At 41.3% G+C, this 24946-nt stretch overlaps 1 protein-coding gene across 1 annotated transcript; it reads left to right on the top strand.

Moving 5' to 3' along the window:
- The first annotated feature begins 241 nt into the window (after positions 1-241).
- On the top strand, positions 242-18142 carry MARCHF3 (membrane associated ring-CH-type finger 3). Its single transcript, XM_061376881.1, has 4 exons — positions 242-435; positions 2492-2699; positions 12609-12818; positions 17515-18142. Exons 1-4 carry the CDS (start codon positions 263-265, stop codon positions 17671-17673), a joined length of 750 nt encoding a protein of 249 aa, XP_061232865.1. The 5' UTR covers positions 242-262; the 3' UTR covers positions 17674-18142.
- Positions 18143-24946: the final 6804 nt, after the last annotated feature.

Genomic DNA, 24946 nt, shown 5'->3' with positions numbered 1-24946 from the left:
ACTCATAACTTCTGGAGTCCGCAGAGAACAAAAAAAAGAAAAGGAGCACAGAAGCCCCCGGTTGCTGTTTTTCCACGACACGTAATGCTGTAAGCTTCCCTGTGGCGATTTGGAGGGCTGGGCCAGGGAGGGGACATGTTATATCTCACACCTGGTATCGATCAGTGTAGCAGAGTTGCAGATAGGGAAGGACGTACTCTCTCCCTCTGCCTTACTGCCCTCTACTCTCTCTTTTGTAGATGCGGACCCACTGCCCACCACCATGAGAACGAACCGCGGCAGATACTTGCCAGGAGTCCCACCGGAGCACCTGTACTCTCCAGCACCCACCAGCAAGACCAGAGCCAGCGGCAGTGGCTGCCCGGAGCATGTCACACCGGTGTCCACCAAGGATGGGCAGCTGCTCTCTGTCATGCAGGTCCTCACCACACAGAGGTATGTGGGGGGTGCCACGAAACCCTTTCCTTCATGGTCTCACACAGGCACTTGAGGGGGAGATGTGGTGATGTGCTTCATGGGGGCTTACCATGGTACACTTGTAATTAAAGCCTTATCTAACTTTGTAATGATTGTTCTACATATATAATTAAATCCTCACCACTACACTTGGTGAAGAATAAGGAAGCAAGCAGTCTAGGGATGCTACTGCTCGAGTGTGCCAGCTGCAGTAATTTGCCCTGATAGATAGTAGGGGGCTCCATCAGGTGCTGGCTGGCATGGGATGCTGTGTTTAGCCTGTGTGATGCTGCCAGCACTTCCGTGGCAAGTTTCCTTCACACTTCCTAAGCTAGTGTGTTTAGCAGACAGACAAGCTATTTCTAACAGAGCTGCACACACAACTGTTGCTTCTTCAGCCATTGCAAGTGATTGAGAGCAACTCTCTCTGTCAATTTAGAATGCCAGATTTCAATGGTAAAATATACACTGAAACTATACCCTTCAAAAGCCTGCTTTGGGTTGGCTTTGTTTTCATCAGAAGCAAGAAAGAGGATGCTTAAGGGTTTGGCTGTTTGCAGACTTGATACTTGGGTCAGAATTAAGTTTCGTTTCACTGGTAGGAGGCTGGAAAGACTGCATGGGTCTTAAAGTAGCCCTCGATTTTCACAAAACAACAAATTATAATAATACAATTCAGTTCACTGCATTCTTGTGAAGAGTGAACTTAGTAACTGCTGCTGCATGTGAGAAGTGACACCTGAAAGGCTCTCTTTTCCCCGTGACTTTTAGCAAGTCTTTTAAAACTCGTGCATTTTGCACAGCTCAGATGTGTGTGCAGAGTATGGAGCACAACTTCTTACTGTTTTACCAGGCAGATTGAAAGGAGCAGGCTGGCTTCTTTGGACTTTCCTGCAGTTACACCTGAGTGAGGTCTAGCTGGGGTGTCCTACAAAGAGACAGAAGGGGGAACAGAGGGAACAGCTGTGTGCCACCATACACTACTTGCTAATGAGGTTTTGTCAGTGCCAGTGATAAAACGTGCTTCTCTGAGGAGATCACCTTATCTGGTGTATGTGGTAGGGAGGGTTGTTTCTAAGATCTCAGTCTCAGCCTTGGCAGTTGGGGCTGAGTCAAAGCTGCAGTGAAGTCCATGGTCCAGCAGCACCGGTGCTTGCAGCCTGCTCCTGCTTTCGTCCTGATGCCCTGAGTCTGAGCACCCTGGGAAGCCGTGTGCTGCCTTCCTTTCAGAAAAAAATTCCTCTGTAAATTCGAGAATCATCAGAGTCTTTATGTTTTCACTGTCAGGAGGAGCACCCATCTCCTTTGAGCATTAGCATCCTACCACCAGGAAAGTGGGTGCTTTGGGGGAAGCAGTGCAGGAGAAATAGGCACAGGCAGCAATGAGGGAGAGATGTGTTTGGCGCAGTCCTCCTTTTCAGTGCTTCTGAGCTGCTTGTGAGATGTTGCTCCAAAGAGAGGGAAAACTTCCCCAGGGACACGAGCTTCATGCCTGGAAACACCTGCCCAAACTTGTGGCCCTGCTTTCAGACCACTGCAGGGCAAGTTGTACTGTTGTTTCAAGTCCAGAAGTCCTTTGCTATTGATTACTGAAAACAGCTTACCCTGTAGGCTAGGGGATCATTACTAGCATAAGAGAGTGCTACCCTGTAGCTCAGAAGAGATGGCAGAGATCATCAGTGGCATAAGAGGGGACCAGCTGAGGCAGGTTTAAAACTTCCGTGATGTATTTAGAGATTTCTTGAAGTGGCTGCACTGCTGCACTGTGAAGAGGTGGAAAATACAAAGGTGCAGAAGCCCTTGGTCATCTGTCTCTAACGTGTCACTCTGATGTTTTTCACTCTCCCTCTCTACTTTCCCCCCACAAAAGAAGAGATATTTTAAACAATAATATCGAAGTGCCTGCAACCATCAGCCAGCAGCTTGGTGTAACAACTGCAGAACAAAGTTCGCAAGCTGCACATGTGTCCCAGTTGTTAATTTGTGACATGCAGAAAGAGAGGGTAGATCACAACAATTTTCCCTCCTCCTTCAGCAGCCCCTTTAATGACCAGCCGATATGCAGGATCTGCCATGAGGGCAGCAGCCAGGAAGACCTGCTTTCCCCTTGCAAATGTACAGGAACACTGGGGACCATTCACCGCAGCTGCCTGGAGCGCTGGCTGACGTCTTCAAACACCAGCTACTGTGAACTCTGCCAATTCAGGTTTGCAGTGGAGCACAAATACAGGCCATTGGTGGAGGTCAGTACATGGGGCATGTCCCCAAAACCTTATCTTTGTTTCATGTTTGTTTCAATATAGGCAGAACACTGAAACAGGCTGCCCAAGGAGGTTGTGGAGTCTCCTTCTCTGGAGACATTCAAAACCCGCCTGGTCACGTTCCTGTGTAACCTTATCTAGGTGTTCCTGCTCTGGCGGGGGGATTGGACTAGATGATCTTTTGAGGTCCCTTCCAATCTCTAACATACTGTGATACTGTGATCACAAAGTCCTTTGGCCAAAGCCAAGGCAAGCTGTGAGTTTTGGGATTGGCATGATGAGGGCAAGAGGTCAAAGAAAGGGCAGAAATAACAAAGCTCTTATTTTGAAGTGAATCAAATCAAGTGAGAAGAATAGGATCGATGGGTTTGCTTCATTGTAAACTTGAGTGAAGGTGTGGGAAACAGTGTGCAGTGTATTCCTGATCTACCAACCAGCTTGGTAGAGGATGGGGGGCAAGTAGTAATTTCTGTGGAATGTGAGACAAGCATCAGTATTAAATATAGGTCAAGAATATATTTTCACCTTGCTTTTGAGGGAGCAGTAACAAACCAGGGAACCTTAGAAAGGTAGTTTCCATGTTAAGCCCACAAGGAGTAGTTTTTAGTTGGTGTTTGGCATGTTTAGCCATTTGTGATGCCGTTTGTGATAGCCATAGATGCTCTGTGGCTGCATAAGCATAAAGTTTGCCAGGTTTGGTGATCACTATCTTTACACTCTCAATGATCTTTTGCCTCTCCTATTTTAATTTGAAAAAAAAAAAAGGCAAAAAACAAAACTGTAAAAATAGTGGCTTATATTGGAATTCGAAGTGAATTACAAATAATAACATCTTTCAGAAGGACTGTGTGTCTTTCCTGTGCATCCTCATTGCTCCTGTGAACTGTAGCAAACTGGTAGAAGGAGATATGGTATTAAAAATAAGTTTTTATCCACAGATTTTTTTTTATTGCTTTTATTCACAGGTGAGAGGTTACAGGGTAAAACTGACTGCTGGGTAGTGGGTCAGAGGCCCATGCAGAAAGGGGGTGAGCAGTTCTCACTGAGGATTACCAAAACTGCTTATGCTGGGTTAAGGAATGTGTATTCTTTTTATGACACAGTATTTAGCACAAAAGATGTAGTCTAGCCAGAGCAAGCCTAGCCCAGCTATGTTTGCTTGCCTGTTGTTTAGTGCTTCTAGCAGGACTCCAGACGACTCCTCCGGGAAGCTGGTCCTGGTTTCAGAAATGCTGCTGTTTATTGAGGATTCTCAGGCAGTTAGGGACTAAGCAGCAAAACCTTTGTGGATGATTCTTTATCACAGTTTGATTTTAGAGTCCAGCTTCTCCAAGCTGGTCCCTTCCAATAGCTGCTCATAGGCTTGCTTTAGAGAGAAGGGGCATGATAGTGTTCAGAGCTAATGATCACTGAAAAACTTGAATGCAAAGCTAACCCTGCTGAGGCTGGGAGGATCTGATTTCTTGATTATTCACTGATAAAGTAAGGCTTATTTTTGGCAAAAGAATTAATAAATAGTAGCAACAGCAACAATAATAACAATAGTAATGATAAAGCTGTCCTTTTTTCTCAGCTGGATTAATAAGAACCAGGTTCGAGAATATTTCTGAAACATAGTACACATTGTTAATTGATGTTTTTCTCTTTATTACCTAATCTTTTCCTGCTTCTCAGCTACTATACCCACAATACTTTACTACAGTAATCAACTATTATATGCAGTTGCACAAAAAGTCATAAAAGAAAAAGCAGGTCCGTTGTGATCTTACACAAATATGTTTTCAGTTTAGACAGGAACTGGAGCTGTACTTTTGAAGTTGAGAGCAGCAGAGTCAAAGAGTAACTAAGATGACTTGTACACAAGGGGAAATATTAAGCAGAAGGACACGAGTCAAAGTTTTTTATTTCTGTTAGTATAATTTAAGCTTGCCCTAAGTGCTAAGATGAAAAGTTCTATTGCATCTGACCTTTTAGATTATCTATCATGTCTTTAGTTTCCATATACTTGGGCTTATAGATGAAGATATTTACAGTGTGTAGAAATATGTGTTGCCAATAACCAATCTGCTTTGCTTTTGATTTGAAATGCAAAATGTGATTTTTGTTGATTTTCTTGAATGCACACATTTTTCTGCCTAATTGGGAATACATTCATCCAAAATAGAATGGGAAATATGAAAGACTTACAGGTGAAAGGGAATACTGTTTCTCCCACACTTTCACAAAATCTTTTTTCTTGACACATCTTGCAATCTTTTACCTATTGCAAGCATCACCTGAAATAAAAACTAAGATGGACAGTAGGAAAACAGAATAGCAGTAAGCCAGACTAATACTAAACAGTATAATACTGTTTCATTCGACCTACAAGAAATTTCATAGGTTTTTATTGTGCAACTTAGCAAACTGTTGGTTTGGTGGTGGTTTTTCTTTGGTTTGTTTTTTTTCACTATCAGAGAATCAGTAATCCTGTTTTTAGACATCAGTTGTATAATCCTGAAACTAGATTATACAGTTTCTGTACTGACCACTGTACCTGCCACTGTATTATTGCTACTTGGTGGAGCATTGTATAGCAGACTCCTGTTTTTCAGCTGGCAAACTACCCAGGATCTAGATTACAAATTCAGTTATGGTGTGATAGCAACAGCCAACAGCACTCTCCCTACACATTAGCTACCACCTAGGGTTGGTTCCTGTCTGCACTGTGGTTTATTCATTTTACAAAACAAACAAAAAGTAAAAGTGTATTATACACCACCACCCTTACAATAAATAAGATATCCTTTCCACTTACTAAAAGATGCAAATGAAATTAATTTGATATTTCAGGAAGTAGCTTCAGCTCATTCAGACATCCACAATTAAAATATTCCCTCGAACTTAAAATAAGGGCTAAACTTAAATAAGAGCAGACTGAGTAACATGGAAACTACCTTTCTAAGGTTCCCTGTTGCTAAAAGGCTTATAAAAAGTTACAAGAACATAATAAAATTAAAGCTCAAATTGTTTAGTTTCTACCTGTCAAACAGGACCTTCTTTGGGACCAAAGGAACATATCTGTGAGCTGTCACCATGGCCTTTCTAAAAGCACCTACTGAAGACAGTAATACTGTGCCAGTAACTGAATGGTTGACCTAAGCAGGAAACCCCAAAACTGAAATACAGACTTTTTTTCAATTGAAAAGTAACTGTCAAATATTTGTTTTCTTTGGCAAAACATTAACCTAGAAAAGTTTCAAGTCACACCAAATGTTTCATTGCACTGAATAGAAACATACATACCATTCTGGTCTGGAAGACTTTATTCTGAGTTACAGGTAGTTAAGCTTCATTTCAGAAAATTCCAGTGGAAAGGTTAAAAGAAAGTTTTCAAGTTAAGAAGTATTTGAACAAAAATATTCAGATGGTTGATTGGGGTTTTGGCCAATAAATGGTCCACTTGGTCTTAAAAAAAGGTCCCTCATTCAGATGAAACACACTAAGAAAACTCAGGCAACATGAGTCTTTCTTTGCCTAAAGCCCAAGGAAAGCTGCTGCCATTTGGTCATTGCTGGCATGAAACCAGAGATGAGAATAATTTCCAGTTTTGCTTGTGCATAGACAGTTTTCACCAAGAATCACTGCAGAGCTATCGCTGTGAAAATAACAAAATGAACTGATATGTTTGATGCATAATAAGCTATTTTTTTAGTTCAAAGGGAAATGTATTTAGGGAAGACAATTCTTTCTTGTCTTTCCCCTCCCCTCCAGCTTTACTTGTGATAACTATTTACATACCTTTAACTAAAAAGCAGTGTGATAAATTTTCTTCATGCTACAGAATCTTCTCTGCTGCTGGTATAACCTCAGTAACATTTATGTAAAATCAATTTTCCAAGGAAAATGTAGTGAACTAAAAAGAGCTTCCCAGTAGAAACAGGTTGTAGACTTAGAATCTAATCTGGAAAACACTATGCACATACTTAGCATTTGTGTAGCTAGACCTAGGAAGGTGAGAGCTTCCAGGATTTGGCCTTTGGCAATGGTGAAGCAGCTCATACTTGTGGAGGTATTTTACAGCAGTTTTCTGCTGGCAGCTCAGTTTGGTTAGGTTAGATAAATTCCCAGTCTGAGCTCCTCCAGGGTGTTCTGGTCCTTAGCTGCTGCTTGTTATGATGATTTCCTTCTCACCGTGTCAGTCTTTACTTTGCTGGCATGTCTTGTGGATGCCTCCACCTGTCTATCCCTTCAGATGAGCAGCTCTTCAGTCTTCAGTTACGTTTGCTTGGGCAGGATGAATAAACCTGTTAAAAAGAAACTGAACCCATTAGCTCATTGCAGGAGTCTGAAGTTTCAGATTAGTTGACAATGTCAAACAAACATCTCTGTATGTTTGTGCTTGGGGGGGATTTTAGACAGTTTCATAGAACTGGTTTCATGTGCAGTGTAAAACATAAGGTAAAATTTTGGAAGCCAGTAGTAGGCTCACAGACCAAAAGTCTCCATAGGACTGTTATAAACTCACATTAAATTCCTGAGCACCAGGGTTTGCATTCAGTTGAAGGAGGTGTGGAGACCCTCTGATGAAGATCAAGAGCTCAGTCTAATCCTTCTAGGGCAGATAATAATTTAAATTCAGCTTTGCTTTGTGAAGTAGAATTAAAGAACTATAAGACCTTTGAGGTCAAAAAGCCCAACCATTTTCCGGGGCCTACCACATCTACCCCTGTACTGTGTTGCTAAGGGCCTCATCTACATGGTTTTTGAACACTTCCAGGGATGGTGATTCCACCACTTCCCTGGGCAGCCTGTTCCAATGCCTGAGCACCCTCTCTGAGAAGAAATTTTTCCTAATATCCAATCTCAGCCTCCCCTGGTGCAGCTTGGGGCTGTTTCCTCTTGTCCTATCGCTTGGTACTTGGAAGAAGAGACCAACTCCCACCTCACTACAGCCTCCTTTCAGGTAGTTGTAGAGAGCAATAAGGTCCCCCTGCGTCTTTTCTTCGCCAGAGGTGGATCGTATGAAGGCTGGGAAATTTTTTATTCTTAATCTAAATGTATTTATGGCCAACTGTTACCCTTTTGTTCTTAAGCCAACATATGTATTCGGGAGAATGCACAATGTTGTGTTTGGCCTCACAATGTTGGTTGTTCTTAAGCCAGCACTGTGTTTAGGAGACTTGTTTTTCATCCAGTCCAAGAGACCCATGGTGTATAAAGCTTGAGAAGGGAACTGAACTCCCATTCCTATGTTTCCCATTTTTGACATCAGCATTTCTGCTCCCTCTGCCCTGGTCTCTGAATAAGAGCGGTGTTGTCCTTGTCCCATGATGTTCAGAAACAAGGTATTGCTGTTCCCAGAGCTGAACTGTCCCCACAAATGAAATTTTGTGTTTTGTCTCTCTCCTATAAAGGATTACTACTTTAAAGAGTTTATGAGATCAAGCAGCACTTCTCCTTTACTGATGTCCCCCTTCAGTTCTCCCTTCTTTTGCCCAGCCCCAAGATGCATTTAGAGTGTGACTTTGTTGCAATAACTAGACTTTTTAAGTCACCTCTAGTGGTGTGGGCTATTTTCCTGACATCCCTTCTGTTTTCCAGTTGAAGCCATCCTGTCTGAGTGCAGTAGATCACTAGTATGTCTCAACAAAGCTTTTGCTACTGCCTGCAGGCTTACACATCTGCTGGGCAAAGAGGTATGTGGCTGAAGGTGCTGTCCTGCCCCAACTGGTTGCTGTGGCTGCCCTTTTGCAGTGTGCAGTCTGGATTATTTCAGCAGCACCTTCACTGTTTAGCAGAATGTGGCTGAGCACAGACTTCTTGTGCTGGAGCAGTGTGTGTGGACCATGCAACTGTCACAGCACCCACTGCCAAAGTGATGGCATGGATAGTGGGGGGCAGCAGACAAGGGTTTGGAGGGTATTTGCATCTGAGCAGACCCCATTTGCTATGTGTCACTGTGAGGGATGAGGTAGGACCCCATGTTTCTTCAAGGGATTGGAATCTCCAGGGTTTCTTCACTTGTGTCAGGCATGAGCCAGTAGTGGGTTGTGCATCAGGTGCTGCACTTACCTATTATTGAATTTGTGCTTGCTGTTCATGTTGTATTACTCTGGGTCTCCACCTGCGTATCAGGAACTGGAATCACTGTTCATTTTAAGATTTCACTCAATAAAATAGTGCTTTGCCAGACAAGCCAGCATTTTACTTCAAACATAACCCTTATGACTTTTTTTCCCTAAAAATGGAAATTATTACTGTAAGAGTCTCAATTTATGGCAGAAATAATTGAGTGCATTGACACATTTTAATAGAACAGATTTCAGTGTCATAGTGCAGATATGACAGTTGCATCTGGCCTTACATCTCATTCTTTGCCCTCCTGTACTGCCATACTAATTAATCAGCTCAACACTTTGTTGAGACCGTTGTGTGGGTTTCAGTTTCAGGAAAGGATTTGCTGACTTGCCTTTTTAGCTTCAAAGTAACTTGACAGTGCACATTTCCAAAAGAAAAGACTGAAACCTAGAATCTAAAGAGAAGTACTTCAAGAGATAAATCCATAAGCCACTCGAATTACTTACTCATTGCTTTTGACTTCAACCTCAGAACTAGCTTTTAAGGTTAGACTGTAGAATTGTGGGAGAGGAGTTACTATTGTATAATACTACTCTTGTCTGACCCAGCCTCATCTAATATTTGAACTTTTTCTATTTGATTCTTTGTTCATATGGGTCAGACAAGACAAGGAGTGCAGGCAGCCTGTAAGCAGCCTCACGCCATGTTTTGCCTGCCCAAAATTTCAATCACGTTAGGTTGCACATCATAAAATGATGTCTTAATTCAAGCACATGTCTTCTGTACCATGAAAGCCACAGGGCAGAGATGACAACACATGCCTTTATGTGTGTGCTTCTTCACATGCATGTATTCTTGCTGATCTTCCTTCTCACTCTGATCAATAAAAAGTATTTCATGTACTAGCTGAGCTGCATGGAGGACGAAAGGATCAAAACAGGCTGTGATTTGAGGATGCAGCCTCCGCTAAATGGACTCTGAAAGGTTTCATTGTATTCTTCACCGCTCAGTTACAGGAGGGGCAGTGGCCATAGCACTGACATAAGGAGATGTTGGCATTTTAAGGTCTACCCTAAGAAAGTGGTGAACACCTGCAGTTCCCATTGAGATCAATAGTGCAGCTGCTCAGCAATTCTCTTGTAGGTCACAGTTTATAAACAAAAAACCTCTTCATAGTCACCTTTAAAAGCAGAATCTCCACCACCAGATGCTTTCAGTTCTTTTCATTTTCTTGGCAATTTCAGATTACAGGGATTCATGGCAATTGCAAAGGTGAGGGTTGAAATCAGTTCTGTCTAACAGCAACAAAATAAAACCTGGAACTGTTATGGACACATTCCTTTGGAGTATTTTTAAGTAAATGAAATAAAAGCTCCAAGGAAAGTGGTGTGAGCATCTCACACAGGACTATAGCTTTCTCTATGAAGTTGTTCAGATGTAACCATACGTCTCCTTATGTTGCACAAGCTCTAGCTGCAGCCTCTTCCTGTTCCCTCCTCCATACTGATGTGGTGGGTAGGTGGGCGAGTGTCTGTGTGGTGCTCAGCTGCAGGCTGCGGTGAACCTACCACACATGGTATTCTGGTGTCTTAAATAAACTTGAGCTTAAGACACTGTTTGGAAAGAGAAAAAACAATATTAAGCCTCCCTCTTTGATTAGCATCTTCCCTTACAGCTTCTTGCTTATAGTAGTACATAGCAGTTATAAAGTACTTCCCCCATCCTTTGGATTTTAAAAGTATTCAGATTAATAAAAGACTATATCCTGCAAAAAATGTTTATGAATATATTTTTGTGTTCTTTGAAATTCCCGAGTCAAACACGAAAATAGATCTTAGGCTGCTGAGTTACTCTGTTGTATTTAAACCTCACAAAAAGTCCTGTTAAGTAGATAATATATTATTTCCATCTGAGAAGATGGTAAGGCTGAGGCAAACTTGTCTACTGATTTGTGTCTTTCTGCTAGTGTCAAATTGTCCCCTGGCTGGACTTAATTTCTTGACTGTTGTTACACCCCATATGATAATGGAGAGATAAATGCTGCTGTTTGTTTTCACGGTGTGTGTAAAGCAGGAAAAGATGAAACAGCGTCCAAATAGAGGTGCAGAATGCCTAGATGAGGAATATTCATTATCTTGCACAACACTCTTTAGCCTTATTCTCTCATCAAACCTCTGAGTCCTGCTGTTCCTCCGGGAAGTTGCTGTAGCACAAGAAGAAAAAACCCCAAGGTGACTGGGCATAAGGGCAATAACTGATGAAGGGATGAAGTTTTAACCTTAGTTTCTGAACCTAAGGAGACTGGCCTTCCACTGCCACGTATTATGTGCTGTAATGAGAGGCCAAGTTTATCCACATCTGCTGGCACAGAGCTGCAGGAGCTTTGGTTTCTTGTTGTACTGATCACAAATAACGCCATAGCTCCCTGATGGAGCATGACTTTCCTTGCCTTCAGCATGGCCTCACTCTCGGAGCAAGAGCCTGGGAGGGCATGATAGACTGGGAATCTATAGCCTGCCTTGCACCCAGCTCTGGCTGCACAGGCAGCTGGGGTTATGGCAGCTCCCTCCACCTCTGCTGCCTGTTCCCAGCTTTGCCTTTTCTGCTTAGATCGTGGGCTCTGGGGTACTCACAGTCCTGTGCAGTACATAATGTGTTTGCCCTTGGTGGCTAGGGTAACATGTACAGCTCCTAGGCTGGTTAGAGTCCCCAGTAAGAAATATTTTCTATCCTTGGTAGCACCAAGTACATGCTCAAAGAATTAAAATTGTTGAAGAGTGCTTCTGACCAAAGCCTGCAGCTTACATTAGCAAAAATTGCAGGGCTTGGTAGTCTTCCTATTCAAAGATTGACTTGAGTGATGAGGTTTTCTTATTAAAAGGCCTTAGTGTACTGTCGTAGGCTGAACTTCTTTCACCTCTGCCATCTAAAATCCTGTTTATAGAAGCATGGGCGTGTGGGCTTGATAGCTGTTCAATCAGCCTTCAGTTCAGCAGCTGATTATCAGGCCTTCTGTTTTCATAGAATGATAGAATAGTCAAGAGTGACAAAGGGCCTTAAGAACATCTAGTTCCAAATCCCCTGCCATGCTCAGGGACACCTCACACCTCTGTCCAACGTGGCCTTGAACATCGCCAGGGATGGGGCAGTTATCACTTCTTTGGGCAGCCTGTTCCAGTGGCTCACCACCCTCACAGCAAAGACCTTCTTCCTTACATCTAGCCTGAACTTTCCCTATTTAACTTCAAACCCATTATCCCTTGTACTATCACTCCAGTCCCTGATGAAGAGTCCATCTATGGCACCCTTGTAGGCCCCCTTCAGATACTGGAAGGCTGCTATGAGGTCTCCATGCAAGGTTTTCCTCTTAATAAATGTAACCTTGTGTGCATTCAACTGCTTGCACATATCTGAAAGCGAGTTGGAAATGGCTTTGCTGGTATTACAAACAATGTAAAAATAAAAAAAAAATCCAACCAAAAGCCAACTTAAAGTACTGTGGCCAAACATTAACAAACACTTTCTGCACTTTTCTTGAGAAGAGTGTGATTCCTTCCACATTAAGGGAGCTCCCCAAACGGCTGAGCAGACAAATGCCAGAGGCTGCGCTATGCAAATCACTCCCCCTTATCAAGGCAGCTCTAACTACAGTTGAATAAACGAGGTGGGACAGTTCAGGTATGACCTCTGTAGGGACAGCCAAAGCCATGTCCTGCATGTGGTCCATGATCCCTCCTGAGGAACAGGTCTGCATTTTGTAAGCGAGCTGCTTGATTCTTGTAAAACATCCTCCCTGTGCTGACGCTTGCTTTATCTGCACTTTGCCTGCAGTGGCTGAGGAACCCAGGCCCCCAGCATCAGAAACGGACTCTCTTTGGAGACTTGCTGTGCTTCTTTTTTATCACTCCACTGGTGAGCATCTCTGGCTGGTTGTGTCTGCGAGGAGCGGTGAACCATCTGCACTTTAGTAACAGACTAGAAGCTGTTGGCCTTATTGCACTTACTGTCGCACTCTTCATTATTTACCTATTTTGGGCTCTAGTAAGTATTGGTTTTCTCTTTAACTCATAGGAATATGGGAAAGAGCAAATCAGAAGATTAATGATGGTGTGCTATAGAGCATGTGCACCATTGTACAAAGCTTTGCTTATATATGCCTTCTGCACTGATAAATTTAATTTACATCTGCAAGAAACCTCTGGGTTTCACACTATTCAAATTCTCTGGAAAACCAGAAAGACAGTTTGATTTCAGGTCAGTCATTCCCAAATCCCAAACACCAGAGGAGGCAGCAAGAGGGAGACAACATGGAGTTCTAAGACACATGCTATGGGAGGGAGCTACATCAAAGATAATGTGCAATAGGTGAAGGCACAGTGGACAAAATAGCTTTAGATGAACAATGTGGAAGCTAGAGGATTCAGATTTTATTCTAATCCAACATTTGGCCAATTTTACAATTCAAAAGCCTTGCATGTGGGTGCACCCCATGCTTTCCTCATTACTTGTGCTTGCGGCACTATGGGAAGTCCATAGCAGAGCACACCTTACACCCAAGTCTGTAGAAATACAGCTGCCTTTGCAGCTGTCACTTGCGTGCTGACCCATCCTGAAAACCACTTGATTTGTGTCAAATTGTTAAAATTGTTAAACAGATCAGCTCCTGGCCCCAGTGTGCCAAGGAACACTTGGCTTGGCATTAATGAAGCAAACCCAGAGGACAGCTGCCAAAACAAGTGTTCATCAAGTTGTGGTCTAGCAGTTCACTGAAAATCCCAGGTTACTGTTGAGTTTGACATTCTACACCTTTAGCTCTTGGGCTAGGAGGAGAACAGAACAGCAGATGCAGATGGTGCATTCATGTGCGAGGCTGCGCTGCTGTGAGAGGAAAAACCCATATGAACCTGTACTGTCCTGACTGGGGGAAGACCACCCTGCCCATGGTGCCAGAACAGCCACTGGTCCTGCAGGGCTAGCACACAGCTCTCGTGCACACTGTGTATGGCCACATACTGTATAGCTGACCCCATCCAGCAGTTTTTGATCAGTGTAAGCTGCTGAGGAGGTGACACTAATAGAGGTAAAAACACAGTAAGAAACCCGTATCATGAGCCCACAGTAAGCTTGCAAAAGCAGGGATGGTGACGGTAAAAAACACAAAACCTCCACGCTGTGTAATAGCTATCTCCAAGAAACCTATGAAAAGTAGCCTCTCATTTACTTCATTTGTAACAGTGACACCCTGTTTCATCCATAGAAGACTGCAAGCAAATCTTAGCAGCACACAACAGTAGGGAAAGCTGAGAGTTTTCCCTCAGGATCCTGCAGTTTCTTTGTGGTGTTTCTGCTTCTATTTTCTGTGAAGCAGCACCAGCAGCACTCCCCTTTGACAGGACAGACATTTACTCCAGTAGTGAAGCAGCACTTGTATTTCCTGCAGTACTGCCAGGTGTTCAAGCAAAGCTTTTTCAAACCTCCTTTGTGTATGACTGTCTTGAACCCCAAATGCTGCCCAGTTTATCTAAGATACCTAATTCACAAGCACCAGAACGGTTGTAAGTTAGAAAGGGGAGCCTGGCTAAGAAGTTGGATTTAATTACCCATGACACATGGACATACCTGACCCTGCTCATTAAAATTTCTGCAGCATCTCAAGTGTAGTCCCTGACATCATCTGTTGTATTTATATCATAAGTGGCAAAATCCCTTCTATTCACTTTCTAAGTCTTACCTCTTCAGAAGCATACAGAGAAATGTGTTATAGGAGCTGGAGAATATGGTGATAGTGAGCCTGATGTAAATGTATTCCTTGATTAATTTAATTGAAATATTGTCTCTTTAATGTACACTGAATTGTGGAAGATGCAAATCCATTCTGATCTATTATTCAGACCAGCAGGAGGTGGACGGGCTAATGAAGCACTCTGTTCACCCGGGAAGGGCAAGGTAGGATGCCTTTCAGTGCACAGCAACCCTCCTGTTCAGCATGGGGTTAATTCACTGGGCAGATGGGGATGGAGCTGAGGCTCTCTTCACAGCAACAAGGTGCCCTCATTGCCCTGACAGCTTTAGTACTTGGAAGAGTTTGGAGCAGATTTAAGTATATCTGCAGATTAAGTCAACAGGCTTGAGTGACAGTGTTTACACACATTCTCAGAGGGCAGATTTGCAAAATCAAGGTAGAGACTTCAAGCAACTACTTAACCTCGCCTGCATGAGGGAGACTTGTCCGCTCTGCTCAGCAGCTGAGACCCATCCGTCAACACAGGAAAGTCCCAGCTTGCATTTGCACAGGGGATGCATCTCCTCCGCTTGCCACATAGCAAGGAATGGACCCACATGCTGAAGCCAGCCCAATGAAATGCTTCAGCAGCACCTGCCCTTTAATATTTGGAAATAGGGGAATCCTGCACTGCTTGCTTAGTTATTGCTGTGCAGGGTGTATATTGAGAGCTGTGGGGCAAATTACACAGAACATGAGGCAAAAGTTGGCATATAGATTATTTATATACCATAATTACCCAAATGAGCAGTGAATGGGAGAGATTCTATTTTTAGCATCCAATAAGCTATTTTATCCATCCCCTTAAACAGCCACACTCTCCATTCAATGCTGCTGCTTTTTCTCTGAGTTTATTCACTGTACCTGATAACACCCCCAAAAACCCAACCTACTCCCAAGAAGAAAGCTTCAGACAAAAAACAGAGATTGCTATTTAAACCGAGAATTAGGGGCCATGCTCTGCTTTCTCTCACTCTTGAATCCTTTAAGATCAAGTAGCATGTTGCAGTACAAGATTTGCCCTATAGCTTCCAGTGTAACATAACTGCTAGTTTAGAACAGGCCCACCTGAATTAATTCAGGGTAAGTTAGAAAGACACTGCTTGCTATCCTGTTGAAGAGGTCGACAAATATTAGTGTGCCAAGGACCAATGTAAATCTGGCCTTTGCTCAGCATCTCAAGTTTTGCATCCAGTGTAACAGCTTAGAGTGAGTAACATCGGCTCTACTGAAATTCAGTAGCTGACATCACTCGGAAACTGCCTCCAGGCAAGACCCCATTGTAAACAAGCTGTCAAACTTAACTAGGTTATCCTGCGAAAATGCCTTAAACAAACGAGCAGTTAAAGCATGGCTTAACAATGAAGCCCTTCCTCAAAGAACTCATGCGATGCTACTTGAAAACTCAACCTAAACTGTAGCTCATTCCTCTGAAGCACTCACTGCATCTTGCATGGCATTTATCTTTCCAGGTGTTTGGCGTCCAGTCATTTCCCCTCCGTCCCCATGCCCCCATGGCTCCTGCTGACACTGCAGTGCTTTTTAAAGAGAGATTTCTCATGTTCATTCGTATAATGATGTTCCACAGAAATGAAGGTGTAGACTGCTTTGCCTTCCAGGACAGCAGAGGAGACTGAAAGATGGGGAATCGATCTGTTGGAAGAGCTGTCTTTGGGCAACTGTGTAGTCAACAAAAGCTCTATAAGTTTCCCTCATTAATCAGCAGATAGCCGAATAAAGATCTAATAAAAACCAAGTCTTTTTTTTTTTTTTTTTTTGTCCCTAGTAGGATTTTATAGAAAGGTAAATAATTTACTTAGTTAAAAACACCTTTTTGCAAGAAGGAAAGGGTTTTGAAGGATACAATCATAGGCATGTATATTACGCAGTCTCCCTCTACACTTCACTGGCAGCCATCCTATCACTGCTGTAAGGGCAGGAAAGCAAGCAGCACACTGAGCCACTTCTCTGCAAGCAGTCAGCAGCATCTTCCACCCAGCCGTGCAAACCAAGCATGTTACCCTCCAGCCTTCATGGCACCCTCTGCATAGCACAGACCTACAGAAGTGCCTCAGGTGCATAAAAATCAGTGACAAATGACCAGCTGCATATGAAGACAGAACAGCTAACAAGACAAGGTTCCTCCTGTGCTCACTGCATGGGTCCCTCCTGCTCACAGCTAAGAACACAGTAATTGTCATGAAAAAGGTCCCAAGGCAGTTTACAGGGTTGTCATTTGTTTGGGTTTTTTTTTTACTGCACATGTTCTTAAACATAATTCTCACTACACTCAGCTGTCACTAAAATAAGCAGTAAGCTATTAAAAAAAAAATAGGGCCAAGTTATCTTGTATCAGTCATTTCTCTTCCACTACTGGCAGAATTATATTAAGGTTGAAATCTGTTAGCTATTAACAATAAAAACAAAAAAAAAATCAAAGACAAGCTAAACTGAGACCCACATGTTGGCAGATGGCTCACACTCACCTTGTTGCATCTGTGCAATCTTAATGTGATGCATCTAGCAATAAAGCATTAAAAGGTAGAACCTGTAACATGACCCTGTCACTGTCTGCACACAGTTTAGCTACTGGCAAGCCTTCACCATCCAGCCAGCTACATTGTCAGTTGAACCAACTTGAAGCATTATAGGACCCCAAAATCATTCTCATTCCAAGTAGCTGCCAGGAATTCTAGCTCTCGGGAAAGACAGAGTTTTGTCTGAATTTTCATGTTATAAAGGAAGATGTAGGCAACAGCAGAAAGTACAGCTTCTCTGCTGTAGCAACTTGGGGAACAAGCTGTCTACCTGGTAGGTCCCATCTTTTTGCTCATTTTTATCCCACCCAATCAGGCTGCTTTTTGTTCCACTTCAAGGCATTTCCCCCAAGCCCCAAGTGATTCCTTGGAGGAACACTTTGACCCTAAACAAAGAGCATCTCCGTTCTCTCCTCAGGTATCTTTTAGGTATTACTGTAAGTTATACAGCGAATGGCGTCGGACCAATCAGCGTGTGATACTCCTACTGCCGAATTCTGCCACCATTCCCTCCAACCAGCAGTCTCTACTGGGCCTGCAGTCCATCAAGAGGAACTCAAAGGAGACAACAGTTTGATTTGGGCAGTTATGCACAGGGGCCATGCACTAAAAAGATTTCCATCAAACTCACTGGCATCAAGCACTGTCCAGAACACTGAAGTGTGCTACTTTGATTTACCAACTCTTTGCAGAGGAATAAGTCATTGTTCGTTTGAATTCAAATCATGGATGCTGCAATCACATGATTTTTGCTAAGCTGCCAAACTTGCTTATTTAGCAGATGCTGTGTGGTATTGTACAAACTTGCGTTAATAATTGCATCAAGTGATGCAAACTTTTTTATTGTTTAAAATATTAAACTATGGTAATTATCAATGAAAAACAGGTTTAAGAAGTATCTGTCTTTATCATTCCCTGTTACTACAGTATTATTTAGGCAGATTGACAGTAACCACTGCTGGTTTTAGTTTGCTAAAGCACAGTAATGGCACTCCCCCAGTTGATTTTATTTGAAGATCCTTTAGGCCAATATTCTGGATTATTAAAACATTGGCATATTATTTAGAATTGGCATATTATTTAGAAGCTACGAAGTGATCAGAAAATGATCTGCTGTTTCTTATTTGGCAGGAAAATTCTAGGTAACAAATTTAGCATGTGCAAAAGAAAGAAGTTACACAAATTGCAGTAATCTTCCAACTCAAGTACTTCAGTACTTAACACTCGGAAACAAAATAATTGCACTTTTCCCACTTAGAAGCAACAAATTGGGCAACTCATTCTGCACTGAAACACACATTTTGCTCCTGCAAATTCAAACTTAGCTGGTTTTCTCTGCATTTACACCAAGCTGCATTTAACCCTAATTGTAAGACTTAGTTTTGTAAAGAAAGGTCTGCATACATAATAAATGAGGTCATTAGACACGTTTTGGGAAGCAGGAACTTGTGCATAAAAATTAGCACTATTTTAAAGCTGCAGAGTTCTCAGCTTGATGCGCAGATATGAGTATATGTAAGCCTTGACCTCTTGTGGCAACACTCAGACTAAAGCACTTTCTTAAAAAGAATGTAATAGCCTGCCTATGGTGACCAATCTGAATTTGCAGCATAAAGACTAGACTCTGCTCCTGGGTGGAATTAACTCTTCCCTGCTGGTTTTACTCCCAATTCATTCAGCAATTCTGCACTCTAAGAAGACACACACACTTAGACTCATTTTAAAGAACTACACAGAATTTCATGGCAATGCTTTTTTCCCAAACTCCACAGCAACTGAAAACAAAAGCAAGAAGGCTAATATTTATAAATTCAGATCATTCAAGGTATTATGGTGTTTATCATCAGACAAGCTCATTTTGTTAGCGTAGGAACTGACACATAACCACCGGAATGGTTATATGAGGTGCTTTATTGCAGCGCTGGGAAACCAGGGGCACGCGCCCAAATCTGGCTTCGGTCTCGTCACATCGCGTTCGCAATTTATACATATTCGATATAGATTGCATCATTCACTAATACATATGCATTAAGGATTGCCACGTCAGTCTATTGTAACATCAGCCTCTTCTGCGCTTGCGCAGCCCCCCTCTGGTGGTCGTCCTGATGAAGTAAGGAGTCTTCCTCGGCTTGTTCTTTTCACCTTTTTGTCCTCTGGACATATCCCAGCCATTATGTGGACGCCAGCATTGTTCTATTTTCCCTTGGCTACCTCTGTTAATTTCTAGGTTCTGCTTGGATAGAATTTCACAATCTATCTTTCTAAATTCACCCATACACCCTTCACCATTTATGGTCATATGAGCTCTTGCTACCAAGACTACCATTGTATCACTGGTTACAGGTTGACCACAATACTGGACAGACAGAACTGCAAAATTATAGCTCTTTCTAATCTACAAAATCACACTATTGATTTATAAACCTCTTAAACATAATCGTTCCTACCATTTTATATGATTATTTATCTTAACAACTTCACTCTTTTCTAACAATTTGATGTTCTTTGTGCTCTATGGGAGAAAAAGCTTAGTAAAAAAAACAAAAAAACAAACAAACCCCCCCACCAAAAAAAAAAAAAAAAAAAAAAAAACACACCAAAAAACAAATCAGTTCACTTCGTTTGGTTTTGGACCAATCTAGCTGTAGTCATGTTATTTAACAATATTCTTTGTAACTCAATTTCATGGGGATACAAGAATCAGCTATACAAACCAGTAACAGCCTCATTCAGACATAAAATTAATTTCAAAGCAAGCCAAGATGTGAAGAAAAAAAAAAAGAAACAACAGAACATGAGCCTGCAGATCTATATTCATTAGTCTAAAAATAAGGTCTGGGGTTGGTCATGTTTGGCAGCAAGTATCTGTTTTTCTTCCAGAGGAAACTATAGAGGATTCTTAAGACCTCGATACCACAAACTCTAATGGCCTAAAAACCTGTAGCACTTTTTCCTTAAACCTGCTTTGCAAATGCAAATAATTGCCTGGATAGAAGACTGAACATTCACATAAGCAGAGTTCCACGTTAAAAGTAAGCCTACAAATTTGCTTTAGGTACGTATTCTTCAAAATTATGGTACTATTTTTGCTTCCTTGGGAGATATTCTAGAAAACTGGCCCATGAAAGAAGTGTTACTCCTAAGGACTGTTCTTGATCTTAAATTAGGATGATACAGAATTAAGTAGCAACTAAGAAAACAATTACTTAAATCAAGATCAGCACAGTGACTTGGTCATGCTTTCCTGTGTTATTTCAAGTATCACTTTTTTGTTTAAAGATAGCTTATTTATTCTGAGGAATGTATATTGAAGCCAACAGAGAGAAAGCATGGTCTAATTTAGCACATACATCACTACTCCAGTTTCTCAGCTTAGTGTACAAGTACAGCAAAAAGACAAAGTCATCACTAGGAATAGTCTCCCACGCATTTACTTTTTGTGGGGTGTGATGGGAGAGTGGGAGAATAAAACAAAAAATTATCAGTCACACATTTATCACTTTGCATTAAAGCCATGGAAGAAAGCATACTTCATATTCTTTCTTGTTTCTCCTAGAACATAACAGGAAGGTAGGTGATATTAATCCTTATTCCCATTTCTAGTTCTGAACTAAAGACTTGCATATAGAAAGCTCATCCTGACAAGGATTACTTTTTCTAACACTAGTTGAAGCTGTTGCTGCCAAAGTCCAAATTTTGGTTAAAAAAATTTAGACCTGGATCATTACAGCCAATATTCTACATCAGCAGAAATATTCATTTTTGCCTGATTAGATGTGAAAGACAAAATTAACTGCATCAGTACAGTTACAGCTAGCAAAGTTCCTGGCAGTACAATGACATCTGTTATGCTATCCTTAAAGAGTTCCAGTTAAGCAGAGATAAGATAGCTAATGAAAGGATGGGGGAGGGTGTTTTTTTTAATGACACAATTCGATTTTCTTCTCAGCAGCATTATATTTTCCTCTCATGCAGCTGGCCTTGTCATTCACATTCCTCTTCCACGTAGTTATACAGAACTAGTATTCAAATCAGTATTTTAAGCAGCAATTGTTAAAAGCAGCAGCAACATAAGCCAGCCAAAGAAACCTCCTAGAAGCTGCAGATATAATAGTTTTGTTCCTTCCTTTCACATCCTGCTTGCTGACAACAGAAATGCCATGCTAAGTGTATAAAGCTGCACAGAGTTCACTACAATTCAGTATTAGGGATGACTACAATGCAAAGAAAGGAAGTTCTACTTCTGCTACATAGACTAGTCTTGGAGGGAAAAGGCTATCACATTACATAAAACAAAAGTTAAGCAGTGGTATTTTAAAAAATGCTGATGCTGAAAAGGTAAAAGATCCAACAGCAGGATGCTATGGTACTCCTTACCTGCTATTGTATTCAGAATAAAACAGCAGAAGCAGCACTGTAAACCACTTAGGAAGAAGGGGGAAGAAGCACATTCAATGAATAAACTGATACAGAAGGATGTAATTGATGATTTAGTAATACCACAGCCTTCTGTTCAACTGGAAGTCACAGCATGAGCAAGATTAAAGATACTTTAGGCGTGGGGTTTTTGTTTGTCTCGTGCTTTTTTTTTATTTTTATTTTTTTAACTCAACTGTATAATTCTCCCAGACTTAGACTTCAAACTGTCACTTACATTTCATCTATTAAAAATAACTTTTCATCAGTTTCACAGTGTGAAGTCACACAGGGCAATGTATGAACTCAATACATAAAGAGAACCAGGGCCAATATATGCAAGAGGCCTTTGATGTGATGGGCACCACCAGGAAGAGAAATAAAGAGCTACTGGGAGAAACGGGTACTGAGAAAGCCCAAAAGCACTTCCTTTCAAATTAAGGTAAGTTTAAATAAAGTAACTGTTAAAAATGAAGCTCTTCATCTGTTATTTTTTATGAGACCAACCTCTATTTAACACACAGCTGGCTAATTAAACAAACATGTGCCTTGCAAGCAGAATTCAGTATGGCCTCTTTACCTTTCGGGTATTCAAAAGTTATCTTTAAAAACTATTAGACAACACAAAATGTACAACAGAGTCCCCCAGCTTTATAAATACATAGAAGGCCCATAAAACGAGCAAGCCTACAGTATGGGTATATAGAATATTACTGATGATGACACCACACTAATACTGTTATTCCACATCTCAAATTTAATTTCTGCATGCACTGCCACACAAAAAGCTTTCTCAAAAATTTAAGAGTTGCATCTCTCAACAGCTGCCAAGTTTGTCAGTACTTGTGACTGCTTTCATTTAAGATTTTTTTGCTGACAGCTTCTTACACTTCATTGCGGCAATGTTACGAAACATTTCCCCCCACCTTTGATGTTGAGAGGGTATAGAGCTGATTGTGATTTTTTCTTTAACTCTGTCATAAGTGTAGAAAATACCTTCCCAGTAAAACTTTTTAACAACAACAACATCCCATTGCAACCAACAAAACACACTACTTTCAGAAACCAAATGCTGCCACTGCAGAGAAAACCAACATTAGTTTCATTCCATGACTTACACTATGGAGAAGGTTATACCTGCTTGCCTATAATCTTCTCCGTTCACAAAATGCAACAGCCAAACCAGCTATGAAATTTCACTTCCGGGATTTAATTTGTAACCGTACAAAAATCCTATCAAATAATCAGTTTAAGCTGAAACATGCCTTTACTGATGTCACCACATGCAACTCTTTATTTCATTGGGGTTAATCAGACACATCCTGTATTTATGCAAACCTGTAAAAGGAAACCAGAGGACAGGAGCAGAGGACTCGAAGCAATTAATGCACACTAAGCAAAACCTGAGATAAAAGTCTATTTTTGTTATAATCCTATGATGGATCTAGTAAGTGTTCCAGTGCTTCCTTGAGGTTAACTGTCATATATCAGGAATGGCTAAATATGCATTCACATCCATCATACATAGCCTCCATTCTCTTTATTAAAAAAAAAAAAAAATCACCCATTAGTCCTAGTTGTCCTATCTGGGACAACAGCTTTAGAAGTTTTATTTCCCATCAACTGCTTATTTTCTTTGCCTGGAGAAAAATGCTACATAGTCAAATTACACATTGCCATTTCTGCAAAAGCAGCAGAATTTTTCCGCCTTTTTTTTCCTACTAGAAGTACCTATTCTGCTTACAGGACAGTATGAATATAAAAAGCACAGTCTCTCAGATTTGGAGTTTCCCCATAAAACATTTGCATTAGTATAAAAATTGTATACTCAAGAGAGTTGCATTTCTCTATGAAAATGTGAGACCAGCATTTTAGATTGCATCCTTTACCTAAGCAGGCAAATGAATAATTAACATCTGTTGAACACCAAAGTATCTACATTACTTACACATTCATTTCTCTTCCTGTATTTTGCTGTCTGCCTGGGCAAACGTGATGCAGCAGAGATAAAGAAGTCAAAGGCACGAGACAATTTGTAGCACAGGGCTACAATTGACTACACTGTGTAAAATAATTCGTACCATAAAGCTACAGTGATTATACTGGGGATTATTAATAAACTTGTCCACTATAAACAGTGTGGACTTCACAGCTTTGCTGCTTTTGCTATGAACAGACCCAAAAATCAAACTTCCTGAGAAACGGGAATGCATTCCTTGTCTCAGGAGTGTTCCATCATACTAGTACTGTGCAAGTCAAACTGCTTGTTTTCTAAGCAGATTCTTACTCTGGTTTTCAGGAAATAAATGTATTTGAGCAGATACATTTCTGGTAAACTCTTTTTGCAGCTGCAAGTCAAAATTACTGAACAGTTTTCACCTGCCAGTGTAATACGATTTGTACCTCTTGTCAACTGTGTAACATCACTGTCAGATAATGACCATCCATATCCATTGCCAACTCTAGAAAGGATTGTACGTACCTAAAAATAATCTTTACATATTACTTTAAGAGCAGGTAATAAAAAGACCTACCAAAATTTTAATCACAAGTTGAACACATCAATTGAGCTAGCTAGGATATTGTTTGCTTCTCTGACTCAGTATCTAACAACCTCCAGAAAAAATGAACAAATTACACATAGCATTGTAGCCAATTGGTTCATTTTTCAGTGGTTAGGTACCTTTACCAAATCCATTAGTGTGATTTCTCTCACCTAAACTGGTGTAATTATGCCAATAACCAGAGCAGCCAAGGTGGTGTATTTAGAACGCAGCTCCAAACCAGCAGGGACAAGAACTCGCAGAGAGTGTGTGACAGAAGATAGTACATACCCTTCTACAAGCTTGACACTTTCGTTTCAGCACAGCAATGAAAGGCCCACCCTGCAGTAATCAAAATGCACTTCTGGACTTCAGTTTGGGAAGAGGCAGGATAACAGAAACTGTTCTGTTTAAGAAACCAGTAACTTTCCAAAGTTACTATGGAACTTGCAGGGAAGTATAGGAAGTTCTGGGCTGGTGCCTGTTTTTGCTTTTATATTTGAATAGCAAGCTCACCACCTGGTGGTAGAATATTTTACTCCAAAGGTAACACACACACGCTCACCTCAGAAGAGTCAAGGGTTTCCCAACCCTCTTTATTTCTAGTTTACAGAAACACTTGCAACAGCAAAACTAATGTTTTCCTAAAATCATGATTTCTCCTATTTTCATCCATCAGAAGACTGCCGATTTACCTGAACATTCATGTAAAAGCTCTCATTATGGAGAAAATCAGTTTCAAGTAGCAGCTTCTAACTACACGTTCAGCTAGGAGTCACAGCACTGTTCATCACCCTGGTGACAGGTAGGTTCTATAAATGCTGTAACCAAAAATGCTTGATTACATTGGCAGATTCGTATTATGAATTAAGAATTAGGTACCCATTAACC

The sequence above is a fragment of the Neopsephotus bourkii genome, unplaced genomic scaffold, assembly GCF_033783945.1.
Source record: "Neopsephotus bourkii isolate Nb327-2 ecotype Australia unplaced genomic scaffold, CSIRO-AGI_Nbou_v1 NB_30, whole genome shotgun sequence".
NCBI classification, from domain to species: domain Eukaryota; kingdom Metazoa; phylum Chordata; class Aves; order Psittaciformes; family Psittacidae; genus Neopsephotus; species Neopsephotus bourkii.
The sequence above is the reverse complement of the archived record's forward strand: the minus strand, read 5'-3'. Positions and strand labels throughout refer to the sequence as shown.

Excerpts from the sequence above, each read along its gene's own strand:
- MARCHF3 (XM_061376881.1), top strand. The coding sequence starts at position 263 with ATGAGAACGAACCGCGGCAGATACTTGCCAGGAGTCCCACCGGAGCAC. Across the intron at positions 436-2,491 it reads CAGGTCCTCACCACACAGAG|CAGCCCCTTTAATGACCAGC; the intron begins GTATGTGGGGGG and ends CTCCTCCTTCAG. Across the intron at positions 2,700-12,608 it reads AATACAGGCCATTGGTGGAG|TGGCTGAGGAACCCAGGCCC; the intron begins GTCAGTACATGG and ends CTTTGCCTGCAG.